The sequence below is a fragment of the Taurulus bubalis genome, assembly GCF_910589615.1.
Source record: "Taurulus bubalis genome assembly, chromosome: 9".
Classification (NCBI taxonomy): domain Eukaryota; kingdom Metazoa; phylum Chordata; class Actinopteri; order Perciformes; family Cottidae; genus Taurulus; species Taurulus bubalis.
This window is the reverse complement of record NC_136597.1, coordinates 9,842,713-9,863,904: the sequence shown is the minus strand read 5'-3', so window position 1 is coordinate 9,863,904 and position 21,192 is coordinate 9,842,713. Positions and strand designations below refer to the sequence as shown.

Genomic DNA, 21,192 nt, shown 5'->3' with positions numbered 1-21,192 from the left:
CCTGGGTGCTTTCTGTGACCCTGAGTGAAAAGCATGTACGTGCGCATTGAGACATCTGATGTGAATTATTTATTAGAGGTACTCCTTAACATACATACATTCATTATAAAATAAATATCAACTCAACTATCCTCAAACTTAAATGATCAATCCTAAAATGAAATGCTGGCAGAAATGGTTTATGGACCATCAGTTCCCTCGGTCTCCATCCGGGACTTCCGGACCACCGCGGAGCGCCGCCGCTTCCTCACAGTCGCCCGCAAGGTGACGCCCTCGTTCACTTTAAACCTCGCGATGCCGCCGACCTCATCCAGCTTCATGGCGCTGCAGTACGGAGTCGGGACCTTCATCGTGTTACCGAACTTGGAGTAGTCCACCGCGTACATGCCATCCTCCTCGGAGACCGTGGGCACGAAGCGCTGCCCCCACAGGATCTCCTCCGACACGTAGGACGTCCTGGCCTGGGTGGTGATGCCCGTGGTCTCCACCACGCCCTCCAGCACCGCGATCACCTCCAGGTCCTCGTGCTGCAGGTCCAACGCGGACAGCTCATACAGAGGGCTGTCCTTGTCGATCACGTGACAGATGATGAGCGGGGACACCAGGAAGACGCCGTTGGTGCCCACCGGGTTATCCATGTGGATGTCGATCTGGTCCAGAGGCACCACCTCGCCCTCCTTGGTGGTGCTTCTCCTGACCACCTGCAGCCGCACGGTGGCGCTGATGATCATGCTTTTCCTCAGATCCCCAATGCGGATCATGAAGCACAGCTTGTTGTTGCGGACGGAGATGACTGCGTGCTTGCTGAAAATGAGCGTCTCTGCGCGCCGATTGGCCTGCGCTGTTTTCATGAAGATGCAGCCGAGCATGATGGCGTTGATGAGCAGCCCGACTATGTTCTGCACGATCAGGACTATGATGGCGGACACGCACTCCTCCGTGACCATCCGGCCCCCGAAGCCGATGGTCACCTGGACCTCTATTGAGAAGAGGAACGCGGAGGAGAAGGAGTGGATGTCCGTTACGCACGGGACAAAGCCGTCTCCTCCCTGGTCCAAGTCGCCGTGCGCGAACGCAATGAGCCACCAGATCATCCCGAAAAGGAGCCAGCTGCACAGAAAGGACATGGTGAAAATGATGAGCGTGTGGAGCCATTTTAAATCCACGAGTGTGGTGAAGACGTCCTGCAAGAATCGACCCTGTTCTCGGATGTTGGTGTGCGCTACATTGCAGGCGCCGTTTTTGGCCACGAACCGCGCTTTCCCCGGTTTGGCCTTAAATAACTTTGGCTGCAGGACACCCTCAGCCAGGCGCGTGAGCAAGTAATCATCAGGAATGAGTCCTTTCCTGGACAACATAGCGCTCCCATGCTATGGACCCACAGCCTTTTGGCTTTGAGTGATTCGCCTCTGCTCTGCTAAAGATGAATTATTCCCTTTTCCCCCCGGTGTCTTTTCTTCCAGCTCCTCAGCCGTCGAGCGCAGTAGATTCTTGTTGTCCGTTTTCTGGAGGTATGCGCGCTCCTCACGTTGCCTCCAGATCAGGCGCTCCACAACCGCGAAGTCCCAGGGGGAAATTCTTCTTCCAGCTCCACAGCTGCCGCCGTCACTCACGCCACCCACAGACAGGGCAGAGATGCGCCGCACCTCCCCGTCCCATCGAGCATCGACCCAGTGTGCACTCGCCGTGGAAATTCAATCAGATGTCAAAGGTTGATGCTGGAGCAGAATGGGCCTCCGGGTTGAGTTTTATCATCCTTGGGTTCAGAAGGCAGGCTTTAGTGACTCCGACACTCCGCTGTAGCTTGGTAACGTGAGATGGAGACGTTATGAGGTGGTAGGCCTCCACCTTCTCTGTGCTGCCCTTCCTTTGCTTTTCAATGAGAATGCGGTAGTGGGCCCATCAAGTTAAAGGCCACAGGCAGCTCTGCATATATAATGAGTTAAATATAGAGCACTATAGTAAATCATCTTCAGGCTGTTTGTGATTAACTTTGCTTTACATGAATAGAAAGCTGGCTGTTCACCGACAGGACGCTTTTCATACATCCAGGGTTTTAAAATCGTCTGGGCTCTCGCTCCGTTCCATTCCACTATGGGACCTTTATTTTACAGGCGGCTGTGTTCCTCTCTAACTCTAATGTCACATGTCAGTCCTGCAGCAGAGGCAGCTGCTCATCACTGTGCCCCCCCCCCCCATCCCTCTAGTATATGAGGATGATCAACACTATCCTGTGTTTCTGGCCCTTTGCCTCGTCATGCTGGACAGCACAGTGTCACACACTCCTCAGCTCATTTTATACCTGCAAACTGCTGACTCATTTATTTCGTACCTGGTATCAAGTTTCTCTCACACAAGCACAAAAAAAACGTTTGAAATCACCCCGTCCTTTTCCTGACCCCCCACACACAAGCAAAAAACACACGTTAGCGATAATTTATGTTTTATTAACAAAGAATTAACTTTTTATATACAAATATTATACAACATGATTATAAAAGGAATATGGGCCAATTGCACTTTGAATGTCTTCTTCTTCATGCTTCCTCCCTTCTTGTGCTACTTGTCTGCTCGCACGAAGGAGGTGAAGACGCTGTCCTCCTTGTCCAGCAGCGCCTGAGGCCGGTCGTACTCCAGGATGATGCCCCGCTTCATCACAATCACTAGGTCGGCATTCAGGATGGTGTGGACGCGATGCTGTGAGGCGGAGGGGAAGAAGAACAGTCACTATAGACACTAAATTAATCTTTTGAAACTAAAATCAATGCTTTATCACACAATTTAATTTCTACAGATAAGTACAACTAATGACTACAAAAATGAAACTGGCATATATATTAGGGTAAAGAGCTCTCTCTCTCTCTCTCTCTCTCTCTCTGCCAGTTTCATTTGAGTTGTACTTATCTGTAGAAATTAAATAAGGTGAAGAGTTCTGTTTAATATATATATATATATATATATATATATATATATATATATATATATATATATATATATGTATATGTATATATATATATATGTAAATGTATATATACACATATCTCTCTCTCTATATATAAATATATATATAAATATCTATATATATATGTAGATATCTATATATATAATAAGGTGAAGAGTTATGTTTAATATTCATGGATGATCTTTGAGATTACTTTATCTTGAAATAATCTGAAGAATTCAGAGGTAAAATTATCCCGAACGTCTGGCATCTGTTCTGATTTCCCCTTTCCTTTTACCTTTTTAATTTACAGCATAATCCCATAATTATTTTAAAATGTACTTTTTTTTGTCCACTCTGCATCCGTTTGCTTCTTATCGCTTTACAGGAGCTGCATCAGCAGTGCAGGACGAAGGTCAGCGCTCTAGGGAGAAATGGAGGAGCTGCATGCATCACCGTGTGGGGGAGATACTCACTGCTATAGTAACTACTGTTCGGTCAGCAAACGCAGTCATCACCACTTTCTGCAGGATGCTCTCCTGTGAGGACAGAGGCAGGGAGAGGGAAGGCTGATTTACTTTCACGGTGACTGAGAATCAAGGACAAAAACAAAAGTACAAGCGGAAAGCAAAGTAAAATAGAGAGCAGTTGTATGTTCCTTTGTACCGTTCAACCCTGTTGAAGCAATTTTTCAAACTGTCACTTCTCTTGTTCCTCATCTTAGTTTCCTCGAGTGAACGCTTGACCGCGTTTCCTCGAGGGCAGTGCAGCTGCGTTATTGTAAGCTTGAAATGTCGCTCTTTGTGGCCGATCATCCTGGGACGAGTCTGAAGTATAAAAACACTGATCCCCCTCCGGCTCGGAGTATTTCCCCTCCATTTCTTTTGTTCTCTTTAGGTCATGCACACCTCCTCTACTTCGGCTTTCTTTCTTATCCTCCCCTTGTTTAAAAAAAGCAGCACTTAAAGGTGCAACCCTTGACCCAACACTGATAAGAACGGCTGTCACTTCCATAATGATATCTTTAAATAAATGCACTAAGAGCTAACAACAACTGCACCTAAATTATGATGTCATATCTTTTGAATGTATGATCAGTTGAGAGACACACAATGCACATGCCTTCACCACCTCACAGTGCTCTCTTGTAGCCTAAACACACTGACCGTTGCCATGTCTATGGACGCCGTGGCTTCGTCCATGATGAGGATGCTGCTCTTCCTCACGAAGGCTCGGGCCAGACAGAACAGCTGTCTCTGACCCTGGCTGAAATTCTCTCCTCCCTCTGTCACCATGGCATCTGAATAAAATGAAAATAAAATTGTTAGTTTTCACATTTATGTAAATTCATATTAAGTATCCAGATATACATATTTTAAATCAGAGACTGCTTTAAAAGTAACATGTGACATTACATTGGCACTGCGCTATTATTTCAGCGAAAAGAGAGGGAAAAGTTAGTTGGCCATCAAAGTCTCGTAGATCAATATCTTATTGATTTCCCATTCAAGTCCTTGTGTTACGAATGAGGCTAAGTCTTAAAACAATCCTTAAAGAACTGAACTATACAGTGATCTATCAGTTTGTAGTTATGTATCTTTAATATGCTGTTAAATATTAAAGAGATAGACAAGAACTAAGGGGAGAGAGAGCGAGAGAGAGAGCTAACCATGAAACAGTAGGTTTTATATGATGCAGGAGATGAAGTGTGGCGAATATTTCAAAATATATCTAACTAAATTCTATATGAGAAAATAACAATCCATATTTGGTGTTTATCTTATCTGTTTAAATAAGTATACTGTATGAAATAAAACATAAACTAACATCTTTTATAAAACTCAATCCCAATCCCTGCAGTAACAAAGACTGACTGTAAATAACTGTTGTCTGCTTTATATGCAACACAAGACTAAACATTGACTGTTACTTTAACTTAATTAAAGGGGAAAATAAATTAATCCTTAACCCCTGAGTACAGATCAATATCTTAGAAAACATTTGACTCCAGTGAACATAAACTAAAGCAGTTTCGTCTCAACATGCCGCACACCAACACACACACATTTGTCAGTGTCACATCGATTGCAGCAGGCGACCCGTCGCGCAGCAGCAGCAGTCTATTAAGCCACCGGAGCAGTGAATGCTTTCTCTGCTGTTTTTATAACAGTGTAAAGGCCGACGGTGATAATCTTCAAACCAACAGCAGCTAAAGTAAGACACCGTGCAGAGCCGAGGCCCCATGCACCAGCATGCCAAGCATCATGTATGCAGACCGAGAGGAGCAGCTCTCAGTAATATCTGATCTGATGGGGAGACTGCTGCAGCCTGAAACTGTCAGAACTATGACCTGAAGTCAGATAAGAATAATGTGCCTTAAAACTGCACATGACGCAGCAGCTTCTCAAATAATACAGCTCAGACAGGGATTTAAAAGAGTAATGCTCATGTGTTATCTGATACAGCAGCCTGCTCTTTGTGAAGGGAAACTGATGAAGTCACAAGCTCACCTCAAAGCAATTCACCCTCAGACCTTGGCTTGGATTGAAAGGAAGGAACCCCAGGAAGTGTTAGCTCACGCACACACACACGCACACACACACGCACACACAGCCACATATTTCTCACCCAGGCCTCCTGGGAGGGATTTAACAACAGGCTTCAGCTGAGCGATATCCAGAGCTTCCCAGAGCATCTCATCTGTCGCCTTCATCTCTGGGTCCAGGTTGAACCTACACACACACACACACACACACACACACACACACACACACATGCAGGCACATGCAAACGTATTAATACACTTGTGGAGTCTTAATTAGCGACATAATGTAGCCTCAACTAAACCCCTTCCCTTCATTCAACACTCACATTAACATTTAAGAAGCGACAATGTCATCGTTCAATTTGCAGTAGCTCATCGCTCCCTTATCTCTCTCCTAAAGTGTACACTACGGGGTGATGAGGTGAGAGCTGAGACTGCAAACATGCTTTAACGTTAATCGACTTACTAAAATATCCCAAACTACAGTCTGACAGCACCACACAGCTTCCTTCCATCTCGCCTCATCTGTTCTCCTCCAACATGACAAAGCTCTTATGGTCCCTGTCCATATTGTGTCTCCACACAGTCTAAAAATAACCGGTAAAGTTTTCAGAGGAATGTCCTCTTATCTACAAACCCTGAGCTCTTCTCGTGCTTCAAACGTGTGCGTGTCTTTGAAGTGTGTCACCGTTCGCCAGCTGGCTCAGTTGCTGGAGATTCTCAAAACTCGATTATCACCCAAAATAAACCTCTGTGACGAGTCGTCCTGCTGGTAAAATGAATTGTGAAGTGAAGTTCATCGTACCGGATGGCGCCGCTGAACAGGAAGGGGTCTTGAAGGATGATGGACAAGCGAGACCTGAGCGTCTGCAGAGGCAGCTTGGCAATGTCAATGCCATCGATAATAATCTTGCCTGTAAAAGAAAAAGAAAAAAACACACTGAACCACATGCAAATACATCACACACACATGTAAAAGCTTTCTCTTAGTTTTTTTGAACAGGCCTTTTAAAGCACTGCATTTTACATCACAAGGAGTTCAATGTACGCGGTGATGTTTTGCTGTACCCTCAAACATGTCCACCATGCGGAAGAAGGCCAAGGAGAACGAGGATTTTCCGCTGCCGGTTCTGCCACAGATTCCCACCTGAAAACAAGTCCGAACCGTCATTAACATCAACACTCAATTCTGGATATTTTGTTCCACATGTTTCCTCCGTTTGGATACCTTCTGCCCAGGGTTGATGTTTGCGTTGACATTTTTGAGCACTGGCTTCAGCGTGGCGTCGTATCGGACACTCAAATTCTGGATCTTGATCTCTCCCTCTCTGGGCCAGCCGTCAGGGACCTGAGACACAGCTGAGACAGACGCAGAAACATCCGTGGATCTCAGCTTTCCCATTTAACACATTGTTCAAAACTAAAGTTTACAAAATAGTCAAATTAAATGAAAGTCACAAACTAGAATACGTTTGCTCTGAGGAAAACGCTACAGGATTCACAAACTGCACCATGACAGGGAGACTCATCAAAGGAGGTGAAAATAGAGAATGTGATTGAAAAAAGCCTCCCACAGCCAACCAATAATTATACAGTTTTACTGATCCCATCTCGTGCCAAAGGGCTCCAGGTGCGTCAAGTAAGCCTGGCCACAAAATAACAAAAAGTGTGTTTGGCACGCTCCCGATGCATTTGGCATCTGACTACAATCTGGCTCATGACATAAAGCCTGTGGAGAGAACCTAACTATGTGGAGGTAAAATAATAAAACAAGCGAATGCGCAGAGAATGTACAACTGCTGAAGACCGACTGGATAAACATCTGCAACATAAGGCCTTGATAACACAACATGTTGTTCCACACAGGAAGTGATAGGCTCATCAGTTTCAGATTTGTCAGCTTTTTATACTCAACATGAATATCCTCGGCCACGTAATTTTTCAGGCGCATGTTCATGGTCCAGGTTAATAAAGATCCCGGAGGTAAAACAACCACTGCCTAGTTATTGTGAAAGTGGTCAATGGTGTCATTTTATTACACTATTGAGTGTGTTGCTGCACTCACTGAGCAGTCCCTCGTAATTTTCCGGTTCAGTTCTGAGCAGGCCGTTAATTCTCTTGACTGAGCCAAGCTGTACTTCCATGTCTGCCAGGTTACGCACCATCCAGTTCATGTAGTTGGATACCTGATACACAGGAGGAGGAGGAGAAGGAGGAGGAGGAGGAGGAGGAAGAGAAGGAGGAGGAGGAGGAGGAGTTGATTAAATGTCACTGTCAGCACACACTTTGCATTTGTCAGATAGTCCAGTCGTCTATGAAACATGAGAACAGAAGAATGTTCTCAACGTTTAATTATTCAATTTATCTAAAAATGTTAAATTCACCAAATTCGGAAACCCATGGACGGAAACAATATACAGAGAAATAAACTATCTGTTTCAACAGATGTTACATTATGACACTCTTTACAGTTATATGTTTTGCTGCAAGAAATGCAATTAGCCACTGATTATGCATCTGAAGTTGTTCTCTTTATAAATCTCTCCACATGCATCCCAACAAGTAGAAAAAAAACAAGAAATGATTAAAAAAATAAAGAAAATAATTCATTTTATCCATATTCAATATAATCAGATACAGACAGATACAATCTTCCTCATAATCAAAACCCAAAGTAATAAGTGAGGAAAACTAAAATGTAATCAAATATACTAAGAGCAGAACATAAAATGTATTTCTAAATTGGCAAATGAATATAAAAAGTTTGATAATCATGCAGCATGCACCTGTAATGTCTTTAAAGACTCTCTCTCTCTCTCTCTCACACACACACACACACACACACACACACACACACACACACACACACACACACACACACACACACACACACACACACACAGCCTCACCAGGAGTGCGTATGTCAGTCCCAGCCCCACCAGACCAGGAGACAGCTGGTTGTAGAGCGAGTTAGAGATGGAGGCTACAGCTGCCACCAACACAACACAGGCTCCAATATACTCCTGTAGAGAGAGACCATGTCAACCTCACAGAAAGAAGATAATGCATTGCTGAATAATTCAAAAAAGCAGATCCATCAACGTAGATCAGTTTTGTTGTCGAAACACACAAAAAGCCCTGTTTGTTTTCTTCTGCACCTCTGCACATGAATCCATTAACACCTGCCGGTTATCTCCTCTATCAAACTGTGAAACTCAAGAAGCCAAACGAGCTGCAAGCCGCGTGCAGTCGATACATAAAACATCACATGAAGAACACAGAATGATGAAAAATTCAGTTTTTCCATGATCCCAACAGAGGGAGCCAGCAACATCAACAGCTGCTGTCTGACAAACCGTAAACAGGGTTGAGCTGAATGTGATGGCACAGAGGACAGGTCATTACCATTCGGACCTCCAGCCAACGGTTGGCTGCCGTGAGGAAGAGAGACGCGATGTTGTTGGCGTCCGTGAACTGCAGTAACCTCTGTCTGAACCTGGGCTCATACCTGCCGATGACAAAAACACATTTCTGTTTGTTTCTGAGTCTATTTGCCTGACAGCAATAAGCAATGAACTATACTAATGTACTGAATTATCAGAATTATTCCACTTCATGAATGATAGATAGATATCATCCTCGTTACAGGAAGCTAAATAGTAATAATGACACAGTGACAACATTTGAGAAGAACATTTGTAAATTGCAGCGAAAATATAATTTCTGACGGTAGAGATAACATATTAAACAAATCAAACTCTGAACATGTTGGATGACAAAAAAAGAAAAAAAATATGTATTTGTATTTCCACAAAAAAGTGAACTTCTCAAAAATGACATCTATGCCTTCCACCTTATTGAAACAATTTGAATATGTGAATTTGCAAATACTTTTGTTTAAAAACTTTTAAGTGCTGGACACATGGGGTGCATCCCCGTTTCCCTCACTTGCGTCTTTTCCTTGCGTCTTAGTCCCTCCCACCAGAGACGCAAGGAAACCAAGCGAGGAGAGAGGACGCAAGGAAATATGTTTGAAGAGACATGAGATGTCCTTTCCTCTGAAGCATCACGTGAAGCGACATCGGTTTCTGATGACTGCGGTCGCTGATCACATCTGGATCAGTTAATCACATCTGATTGATCACATCTGATTGATCACATCTGATTGATCACATCTGGATCAGTTAATCACATCTGATTGATCACATCTGGATCATTTAATCACATCTGATCACATCTGATTGATCACATCTGATCACATCTGATTGATCACATCTGGATCAGTTAATCACATCTGATCACATCTGATTGATCACATCTGATCACATCTGATTGATCACATCTGGATCAGCTGTCAGTCGGCTTTAACAGCTGAGAGACTTATGACAGAGTTTGTGTCTGAACACATGATCAGTGTAACGGAGGTGTTTTCTGGTCCGGACAGTTTTTAGCGAACATTCTAATAAAAATCCACTTAAAATATTGACAAATAATAATCGTATAATGTATTCAGTTGATTTAATATACAACTTATACTAATAAATACACAGTCATCATCACTGTCAGAGTGGAGATGTTTTCTCTGTAGTCTGTTACCTCTTAAACAAACTGCATTGAGTATTTATATACGTGTGTAGTATTTATACACAGTGTGTGGTATTTATATACGTGTGTGGTATTTATACACAGTGTGTGGTATTTATGTATGTGTATGGTATTTATATACGTGTGTGGTATTTATATACGTGTGTGGTATTTATACACAGTGTGTGGTATTTATATATGTGTATGGTATTTATATACGTGTGTGGTATTTATACACAGTGTGTGGTATTTATATATGTGTGTGGTATTTATATACGTGTGTGGTATTTATATACGTGTGTGGTATTTGTGTTCTGTGTCCTGCCTATATGCGCAGGATCTACCGGCGGAATGCGTTTGTCTTATGTATTAATTATTTGCGTCTGTATGTTTTTAAATTCGGATTGTGACATCACTATAAAATAACCCACAATATGATTATGATTCCTCTTAAATTATATAACTCATCAAACCCGACGCTCAGGAATGATCAGCCTCACGTGACTGAATGGAAAGGAGATACATAAAAATATATGTAATTTACATATGTAAAAAGTGTTTTCTCTCTCCAGGTCTCTCTGATTTGAATTATATACATTATACAAGTTATTGAGGGAAACAACAGATCAAGAAAAGACAAATCTTTTAATGAATAAAGAAAGTTGTTTGTGGTCCTTTTGTTGTTCAGACCGACAATGAACACATGTTTTAACCAGATGGTGAATCAGAAAACAGATCCAATATATAACTTGAGTTTAATCTGTGATCGTCTTCACTCTGCTATGAAACTCCAGCGATCAGTCCGATCAGCTGCAGCATCTGATCAAATAACTGATGAACAATGAGGGGGCGTGTCGAGCGTTAAATCCCTTGAAGCGCGCTCTCGCTCTCGTCCTTCCTCGCTCAAAGCAGAATAAGAGCTTTGGGACGGCCGTCACTATGGCAGCGCAGAACAACTTTCGGTTCAAGCGAGGAGCGAGGAAACGACAATTAAGAGACTTGGGATGCACCCATTGAAGAGTCCATTCACAGTATGCACTGGAGATTTCAAGTTTCCACATCAAGTTGCATTCTGGACCTTGATTGACTTCCAAACTAGTCCAGATGTCACAAAATCATCTCGTAAATACACGCTTTTAACCGAGAATGACGGTGAGCAAAGAGAAACGTTTCCCCTTCAACAGATGAATGTGAAAACAGACTTTTAGCGTGACAAGAAGCACATTTTGAGTTTACCCTTAAACAATGTTGGACAATGATATTATTGCTCATCCAGTTGATGATAATCACCTGAGGGCCCTGATTGTACTGAGCCCTTCCACTGTCTCAGAGAAGTGGCAGAGGAGAGGGAGTTGGGTGCTGTCCTCCAGCTGCTGCAGGTCCCTGACCAGAAGACAGAGGACACATTAGAGAGGGAAATATCAACTGAAGCAAAGTTCAAATAACATCAAAGGTTGTAAGGTTGGAGTGGCAAGGAAAGCATAACTGCACGGTTGAAAAGGTTCAGAGAACAGAGGAATCAAATAAAAAGTCATTTCACTGGCTTCGCTGTCATGTACAGTACAGCCACTTGCATTGGACGTCTATTATATTTAGGAAATACCAGCACTAGAGCAGTGGTGAAAACAGGGCAAATCTCACATCCTGTTTTGACTAAATTAATCTAATTTTATTCGCGAAAAAGTCTGTGCCTTAGAGGAAATCTACTTTCAAGCAGAAAAAGTCAAATCAAAAAACAAAAAAAAACAAAACTGAATGAGCCTTTAAAACCGTATCCTGTGTTATTTGTGTGTAACTGTAGAGTGTAAATGAATTACATGAAAACATACAGTGAACGACACGTCAGTCATATCTGTCCCTCCGTCCCATCCGACTCACCTGGAGGCCACCCGGAAGTATTTCTGGATGAAGTAGCAGGTGACGGCCAGCGGCAGGAGCGCAATGAGAAAGACGGGGGTCACGTAGCAGATGACGCCCAGAGCGGACACACACAGCAGGGTGGAGCGGGAGAGGCACTCCAGGGTGGTGGGGATGTGCTGGTCGATGGTGTTTGTGTCCGTGGAAAACCTGTTGAGGATGCTGCCGAGCGGAGTCGTCTCAAACAGCCTGGATGGATGGAAACATTTAAATAACCCTTTATCCATTTAATAACGTAATCTCAAAATGGTTTTATTTTCCCAGATTACATTCTTCCTATAAACCGAGAGAGTATAATAATATTTCCACATATCTACAATAAGACAGATATACTCAACATGCTAAGACGTGCTGTGCAGTCAGCTGGTTGAATTAATTATTGTATGTGAAATGCATCTGTTTATTTTGCTGTGATTGTACATACAGTACATGCAGGGGTGTTGTGTGCATGTGAGCGTATAATGCAAGTGATGTCTCCTAGGTTTTGTGTGAGGAAAGCAGATGGTGTTCTGTAGCTTTGATTAATGGAGTGAAAAAAGATGCTTTTAACATTGTTTCTCTGTTTAAATGATCTGTTTCAGCAAACACACAGTATCCGTATCAGCGAGCTCACATGGCTTTCAAACATAAGGAGGCTGAGCTGCAGTACGCACACGCACACGCACACACACACACACACACACACACACACTGAGCGCCGAACCTCATGGGGGCCAGGATGATCTTGTTGAGCAGGTCGTGGTGCAGCTCTTTGGCCACTTTGAGGCCGGTCCACTCCACAGCCACGGAGGTGGCCAGGCACAGGACGATGCCCAGGCAGCACAGCACGCTGAACACTGACAGATACCACGAGTGAAAGCCCTACAGAGAGAGAGAGAGAGAGAGAGAGAGAGAGAGGTATAACCATAGGTTTTATACGATGCAGGAGATGTGTGGCGAATATTTCAAAATATATCAAATTTAATTCTGTATGAGAAAATAACAATCTATATTTGGTGAGTTATGACTGCAACTGTGAAACAGAGCTGGAGTTTTCTTATTCTGCAATTATAAACATAATTAAACTCTGAGGCTGGTCTAATGTGACAGAAGTCAGCGAAGCTTTAAAAGTTGATCTGGCAACATTTCAGCTTTTTGTTTAGAGATGTTGTTCTTGACTGAGCTTCTTCATTTTCTCCTCAATTTACCACCTATGTCTTTTTTTGTGATTTCATTGAGTTTGAATCAAACCTTTTTACCTTCATTTAGTATTTATTAGTATTCACACACCCAGTGCTGAGTGCATTGTACTCGTTGGTGTATTGCAGCATACACTCTTTGATAATCCACTTGAAAATTGTATGTTGTGAACTTCAGCAATAACTCTCCTCTTCCTTGTGCTGTCAGATCGCAATCTGGCAGTTACATGATGCAGTGTCAGTAATGTGCCAGAAGTTGTATTTGATAGCAAAACAGGACTTCAGAATGTCCCCTCATGGATTTGTCTCCAGCACGCCGCAGATTAGATAAACCTGGCAACGCTTGCTCTGTTTGTCTACGACAGGAGGACACAGTGCACTTCAAACTCCCCAAATCCCAGTTGACTGTCTATAGCCTCTGCATGACTGTGAAATGTGACTTTGCATTGCAATTCACAGGACAAACACCCCCCCCCCCCCCCCCCCCCCCCCCCACACACACACACACACACACACCCACACACACACACACACACACACACACACACACACACACACACACACACACACACACACACACACACACACACACTCTCTCTGTTAAGAATAGAGCTGCTTTACCGGTCCTGGAACATGATAAGCTGCCAACAGCTGGTGTGACCCTGATGTGTGAACGAAGCAGCTTAACCTTCGCCAGGACTCTGTGTGTGTGTGTTGTGTGTGTGTGTGTGTGTGAGGGGGGGGGGGGGGGGGGGGGGTGTTGGGCCAGTTAGAGACTATAATTGGGAAGAGGTCGCTGTCAAAGACAAGCTTTAAACTGAATGAAGGTGAAGAAGTTTATGTAGGTGACAAATTGTCTTTCACTCATGTGAACACTTCATTCTGTTGTTTCTAAATTAAGAAAAGCATTTATTCCAGGTCATATCAGTTGTGACGAAAAGCCTCAGATCATTTATGTATATGATTTGCAGGTATTTCGACCAATCTACATGAAACAAAGCTCTGCATGTTTACATTTCCCAGCAGAACTTTTTTGAGTCTATGTATTGTTTCTTGTCTTACAATGAAAAAAAAGAGACTCTCTGAGACTCCATCAATGCTTTGTTGTTTCTCTAACATGCAGATGAGTCTGAGCTGCAGTTGCTTCAGGGTGTGTTAGCGAACGCTCCATCTGGAGCTGGCAGGGTCTGTGTTTGTGTTTTAGGTCAGCGCTGCGTAACTGAGATTCACAGGGGAATTAGTATGAAAATTGTGATGTAATTTCACTCCAGCATGGTCTCAAAATACGTCTGCAACCATTATTTTCATTATTGAATAAAGTGCAGACTATTTTTGCAATGCATTGATTAAGTGCTTGGTCTATAAAATGTCTTAAAATGCCGTAACAATTTTGATGCCCACTATGATCAAATAGATTGATTTGTTCGACCAACAGGGAAAAACCTAAAGATATCCAGTGTACTATCACAAAAGACAATGTTACACCACCTTTTTTACTTCAAAATAGTATCAGAAGTCTATAAATCGTAAGTTTTACTTCCTCAAACCATCTATATTTTGAAGGCCCAAAGATCGAAAACTATACAATATTTGACAGAAAATGCAAAGATTGGCACTAAGTTTGTATAAGCAGTACATCCTCATTCAGAAGCTACAACAAGAGCATACGGGGCCTTTTTTAGGGAAAAAAAACAAATAAAACGATTGAACCATATCCCCTTAAAGACAAACAATCAGACTGCTGATAAACACTACAAAATGCACTACAAATAATCTCAAACAGAAATGATCCAGTCTCACCTGAACAACGGTACTGTTGCGAGCGGTTGCTGCGGTCTTGGCCGCGATGACGTTTGACGTCCAGTGTGCCAGCCAGTAGTCGATGGCGACCATGAGGGTGTGTTTGAGGAGCTGAGACAGGAGGAGCAGGGTGAGCAGGAGGACCCCGGCGGAGGACAGGTAGGTGCCGCAGGAGCGCCAGGGGATGGTGGCCCGCTGACGCATGGCCTGCAACAGGTCGTCGTCATCGTCACTCTCAATAGATTCCTCTGGGATCGAGACAGAGACGAGTTCAAATGTTCAAGAGTTTTTTTTAGTTATTTTGAAAGTGAGTTATGGATATATTTGAGTCGGAAATGATTGCATTTTACAATACATGAATGTGAAATATGTGTGCTTTTACATAAAATACTAGTTTGAACTGTAGTCTCCTCTGCTTTGACTCAAATACTCATATGCTCCCTGACCTTTCTGGCACCCACTCCTAATAAATATTGAATTATCTTGGTTTTCTCCATCTACCTTTTCTGACACATTTCTTAGATTTTTCTGAAGAACATCTTCTAAAACCGGACAGGAAGAGAGGAAAAGAAAAGGGAAAGTGGGTCAAATGAGAGGAGCAACCACAGAGAAACTAAGTTAAAGCCCACAGCATATATATTCATGTTCTTAAACACCAAGCAAATGCTTATTCACATAAATGGCATGTTTTTCAAGGGCAACGGAGCAGTCAAGACTGACTGGGGTTGAGGAGCTTGTTAATGACCTCCAGCCTCCTCCCCACCCTGGAAGTAAATAAATATCATATCAATTCATGCAGCAAGCTTAGGAGCATGAGGCTGGGAGTCTACACAGGAGAGTGGAGGAGAAAAGAAAGGGGGAGGATGACTAGCAGGGCTAAACAGACTATAGCTACCATCCTCTACTGTGCAATCATGCTGCCATTAAGTAGGTTTTGCTGAGCAGGAGTGACAAATGTTTTGGGGAAAAAGAAAATGAAGCGTGATGAGACGTCACAATGCCACAGACTTGGTTTTCAGTCCATGCTTTCTGGCCACACCTGCTCGATCGAACATGAGAGCAGCACTTGGTGCTGGAGCCATCGCACAAGTCCACTCAGGGGTGCCACCAGCACACGGGAGACAACACAGAATACAGATAAAGAGTACAGCCACTGCACCTTAGCACCTTCCACTACAGCTGCACATTCAACAGCAGAGACACATACAGATAAAGGATCAGATTCAGTGTTCAGCCACATCAGGAGGCTGCAACAGAGAAGGTGGTGTCATATCTGGTTGCTGCTGAAAGTCTAAAAAGAAGCCAAGTCATGACACACCAGACCCAGAAGAAGGTCTGGACCATTTGACACCCATGTCATGTTTTCTTTTACATAGACAGAATATAATTAATAGAGAACAAGGGACGAGAATGATAGTCAGGGGATTTGGAATCATACAAATTATTGCAGCAGGTGTTACATTAAAAATAAGCTGTTCAGCTTAAACTTTAATGTAATGTAAGAGGTGCTGCTCTTTAGCAAATACACACACAACAGGAGAAGGGAAATGATAATCTGCCTTCACTATTATCATCAGCAGTGGTGGCCCATCAGGGCCTTCTAAGCCTTCACTGCTGGCCTAAACAGAATCACAAAGTTATAGCTATTTTATAATGTAACTGTTTTTCACAAATACACTACATGTATTATAATTATTTTTCCTTATCAGCTTATTTTCTCATTGCACAGCTCCTTGTCTTCCTCTGTTGCTCTGCCTGCAGTCTTATAGCTGCAGCAGTGCAGCTTGTTTGAAGGAGAAGCTTTCATCCAATCAGATTTTCTCCGGTGTCTCTATGTCAGCAAAGCAGTTTAAGCAGGCCTTAGCAGATTAAAGTACACCGTGAGTGGACGTTGTCGTTGATTGCCATGGTCTTCAACAAATCAGATCTTTAGTTTGACAAGCTGGGTGTATTCTTTGATGTGCAGGGCCTGCGAAATGGTGTGGATGTATATGATTGGTCAGTGGCCCAGCGTGACCATTAACATGCGCTGTGACTGGTCAATGGGGCACAAAGCTTCTAGAAACTTCTAGCTGCTAGAACCACCGCGCCAGCTGTTTATCAGCTGATAGAGTGATTTGAAGGCGCAGGTCGGAAATGCAAAGCCCGCCACTGATCATCAGTATACACACACACACACACACACATGTATAATAATCAGACTGAAATCAGTAAAGGACTGACTGTCATACAAACGTGAAATCAAGCTGTCGTTTCCTGTGACCTCTCACCTTCCTCGTCCTCTTCCGTCCTGGCGGCGTCTCGGGAGTACATGGCCCTCCGAAGGTTTTTCCTCTCCAGATCTGTCATACTCGCTGCCTCTGTCTCCTAAAGGAGATATAAAGAAAAGACAACAATCTGGTGAGACATTAAGCAAACATCCAGGTAATTAAACGTTCATTCCAAGCAGCACTGGATTGTATGCAAACTCTCCTGAATCTAAAAACTATCAAATCAACGAAAAGCAAATTCAGAGTCATTAAGGATTCATCAGCACTTTGAATGTCCAGTAATTAATTACCGTCTCAAACTCCTGATCCTGTCTATGCATCAGGGTTTTCCACTGGTCAAAGAGTTCAGGCTCAGACTTCTGGATGTTTTTCAGAGTCCCTTCAGTCTGGATAGTGCCATCTTTCATGGCAATGATCTAATAAAAACATATACACCAACAGAGACAGAAGAGGAAACGCAATTTTTATTATTAGCTGACACTGGAAATTAATCTCTATGTGCTCTGTAATATTTCTGAGATAAACTGTCTGCATTCCCAAATGTAATATTTACATCATTAATAATATAACAGCATCCAAAATGCATAGTCCTATCATTTTGTGTGACTATTACAAAGTAAGATAGTCTGTAAACATTCAGTTAGTTAAGATAATAGCTGCAAATATCTCTGTTTCACACACACACACACACACACACACACACACACACACACACACACACACACACACACACACACACACACACACACACACACACACACACAGGTCTTACCCAGTCTGCTTGTGGTAGATACTGAAGTTTGTGTGTGACCAACACCACCGTCCTCTTCTCCTCTTTCAGGAGCTTGAGGATGCCGTCCTGCATCAGATGGTCACTCAGATGGATGTCTAAGGCAGAGAATGGGTCATCCTACAAAAAATGCATGAATAGACAACATAGATTAAACAGATACCGGGTCCAACTAATGCACAGAAATAAATTACTTTGATTGATCAGTTCAGTCATCTTTCAAGCAACAATGCCCAAAATTCGCTGGTCCCAGTATTTGCTGCATTTCTTCATCATATATGACAGTAAAGAGTGAGACTCAGAAAAAAATGTCAGAAAAAACAAGCACAAATCACTGTGGCCTCTGAGAAATGTTTAATACCATTTTGTTTTTCATTACATAGACTAAACGATTTATCGAGAAATTAATCTGCAGATCAATTAATAATAAAGCCATAGTTACAAACACGCAATACAAAGTGATTATTAATAACTGGGAGGACAATGCAACCCACCAGCAACTGACATTTCTAGCTGTCAGTTGAAAGTTGCATTGAGCCTCTCAGCCCTGCAGCTGAGCTTAAGAGAGCGTGTTGCTATTTTTGTCACGTAGGAAGGCATCAGAAATAGTATCACAGACTTCAGGTAAAGCTCCACAATGTTCCACTGTGAATACCAATAGACTGTCTGTCTACTAACAAGGTTAGTTAAGTGCAATCCAACAACTGTGTGTGTGAAGACAAAGACTCACCAGAAAAACCACGTGGGTCTGTTGGTACAAGGCTCGGGCGACGCTGATACGCTGCTTCTGTCCCCCTGACAGGATGATACCCTGCACACGAGGAAAGAAAACTCTATTACAAGATTTTACAACAAAGCAACATGATAAAATCCATAAATCTGTGTGTCAGTCGCCCCCAGAGTAAGAAAGGAGTTCACAGCTTAGTTCCCGCATTACTGATGCGTGACAAAATCCAACATGACAGTGCTTTGGTTGAACAAGGTCCGTCCAGCTCCCTACACACATTCATCAAATCCTGGTTGCACAGTAATGAGGATAAAGGAGTCTGCACTACAGGGAGCCACAGAGGGAGCTATATGGCCAGATCTGCAATTGTCTGTTTCTTTGTTTAGATCTGTGAAATAAAAAGACCACAGAGGAATTCTAAGAAAATCATTAACTTTACTGACCCGCTCACCGATCTCTGTCAGGTCCCCCTGTGGAAGGATGTCGATGTCAGGCTGGAGAGAGCAGGCCTCTATGACAGCGTTGTACCTGACAGGCCGGAACAGAGGCAGAATACAAATGAGGACAGAGCGCTGCTGCTATTACCAGACAGAAGGGAACCATGGGCCTGCTCATTATCAACCTTTAGACAGTGCATTCTTTTTAATGATACCTATTTTACTGTATATATAATTTGCTGACATGTATGCAGACCAAAAGTTGAAACTGAGCCACAAACACTTAAAACAAAAGAAGAAACCAGATTCTGCAGCCCTTGGGGTTGAACTTCAAAGATTTTGCCCTGAGCAAATCAGACTGGCTCATCAGACACAGAAAGAGAAGAGAGACATATTTAGAGACACATTGGGAACAAAATGCATTGCCGCATCAGTCATCCATTCATGTTCATCGCCATCTCTGTATCATCCATTCGGAATACCCCCATGGTCTTGAAGATGCAGCAGACACAAAGCCACCCTCAGTTGTATACATTCTCATTACAGCTTGACAGTTTTGTAATTGCTCAAGCTTTGACAACATTGTGACCTAAAATATGGGGTCACAGGCCAGAATAGGTTGATTTATATTCATTAATGAGATGTGCTCTATCAGCTGGATAATCTTAGTCTGAATCTCACAAATCACAATGACACCGGTCAGATCTCTTGGAGCACAGTGGCTCAGCAAATACTCCAGCAGATGCATGGCTACAGTACTGCATGTCTTTTAAACAAGATGTTGTAAGGTACACCTTAAGTCAAAACTCTGCACTGTAAAAAGACAAGTTCTTTGTAAAATACCATGTTCAGACTAAGAGCCATGCTGGCAGCACTTAGCCACAGCGGTGCTTTGATCTATACATAAGCATACAAGCATGCTCACAGTGACAATGCTAACATGCTGATGTTTAGCAGCATCTTAGTTTAAAATGTTTGCAAACTACAAATGGACTATCGAGCTAATTGGCTAAAACATAAGGTGTAACATTAAAAAACGAAGAATAGCTAAGCTATAAAAATCACACATATAGGCAGCGTTTTACTTCCCGAGCCAGAAATGATGCATCACCGCAGGTGCAGACAAAATATGAATTATCAACTTTTAAAGTTTGAAATAACTGTGTATAATTTGTGCTTGTTTTGAGCACCCTAGCTCTGTTTGACCTGAATGGAACAGAACTGTAATATCATTGGGAAAAACTGTGTCTACACTGCTATGTAATGTCAAAGTAGTTGCTGTGACAAATGTCTATTACTACAGGCTCGAACCCACAGCATCTTTGTTTTGAAATACCTGATGCCGCCGCCCTTAGCTTCTCTAAAGCTGACCATCAAATACACTGATAGCAGAAAGGGACAGGGGAGAACGTGGAGAAAGAGATGTGTGCAAAGAAAGACAAAGGAGACAGCGACGAGAGGCAGCGCAGGTTGGGCAAACATCTCCACAGTAACAAAGCAAAGCGGTCCATTAGATGTGTTTTATGAAAACAGTCCATTAGACTCAAAGAGAGTCGGCCACAACCATAAATCCAAGCAACTGACCTTTCAGAAAGACCATTTGTTGTGAGGATGAACATTGTGCGTGTGAGTAATTGTGTTTGAGTGTAAGTCATTAAAAGAAAAATGTGTGTGTTTTTGATTGTGCTCACGCAGGCGAAAACAGCATATGTTTTAGAGCCAAGAGAGTAAAACTAGAGAAACTACTGAACGAAAGACAATTCAGCCAACACAAATCCTGGCTCGGGTTGTCTCAGTGTCAAAACAGGTTATTTGGGAAGGCATACTTTGTTCACTGGACACAACGTGTCAACTTAATCAGGCATCAACCAGTTCAATTTACCACAATGGCCTGAGGGAGCAAGAAGGTAATTGACTCTCGTTTGGCTTAACAGCTTGAACTGACAACACATTAATTACTGTGTTATAACTAACAACTCTAAATGTCAAAGTAGTTCACTGTG

At 42.8% G+C, this 21,192-nt stretch overlaps 2 protein-coding genes across 3 annotated transcripts in view; both read right to left on the bottom strand.

Annotated features, from left to right (window-relative positions):
• Positions 1–1,430, bottom strand: kcnj11 (potassium inwardly rectifying channel subfamily J member 11). The gene has a single exon (XM_079223269.1). The coding sequence runs from the start codon at positions 1,356–1,358 to the stop codon at positions 180–182; it is 1,179 nt and encodes a 392-aa protein (XP_079079395.1). The 5' UTR covers positions 1,359–1,430; the 3' UTR covers positions 1–179.
• Positions 1,431–2,511: 1,081 nt separating this feature from the next.
• Positions 2,512–21,192, bottom strand: part of abcc8 (ATP-binding cassette, sub-family C (CFTR/MRP), member 8) — a gene marked incomplete at its 5' end in the record, with an annotated part of 51,938 nt that continues 33,257 nt past the window's right edge. For both annotated transcript variants that reach the window (XM_079223792.1, XM_079223793.1), the window contains 19 exons: positions 2,512–2,697; positions 3,418–3,480; positions 4,108–4,241; positions 5,570–5,673; positions 6,292–6,400; positions 6,555–6,633; positions 6,715–6,845; positions 7,552–7,672; positions 8,396–8,509; positions 8,892–8,994; positions 11,361–11,453; positions 11,949–12,176; positions 12,691–12,848; positions 14,966–15,213; positions 17,236–17,332; positions 17,526–17,651; positions 18,008–18,145; positions 18,756–18,836; positions 19,196–19,280. In XM_079223792.1, the coding sequence (XP_079079918.1) occupies positions 2,560–2,697; positions 3,418–3,480; positions 4,108–4,241; positions 5,570–5,673; positions 6,292–6,400; positions 6,555–6,633; positions 6,715–6,845; positions 7,552–7,672; positions 8,396–8,509; positions 8,892–8,994; positions 11,361–11,453; positions 11,949–12,176; positions 12,691–12,848; positions 14,966–15,213; positions 17,236–17,332; positions 17,526–17,651; positions 18,008–18,145; positions 18,756–18,836; positions 19,196–19,280 (2,350 nt within the window). In that variant the 3' untranslated portion in view covers positions 2,512–2,559. The remainder of the gene's footprint in view (positions 2,698–3,417; positions 3,481–4,107; positions 4,242–5,569; positions 5,674–6,291; positions 6,401–6,554; positions 6,634–6,714; positions 6,846–7,551; positions 7,673–8,395; positions 8,510–8,891; positions 8,995–11,360; positions 11,454–11,948; positions 12,177–12,690; positions 12,849–14,965; positions 15,214–17,235; positions 17,333–17,525; positions 17,652–18,007; positions 18,146–18,755; positions 18,837–19,195; positions 19,281–21,192) is intronic.

What these genes read in the sequence shown, in the direction of transcription:
- kcnj11 (XM_079223269.1), bottom strand. Translation starts at nt 1,358, where the DNA reads ATGTTGTCCAGGAAAGGACTCATTCCTGATGATTACTTGCTCACGCGC.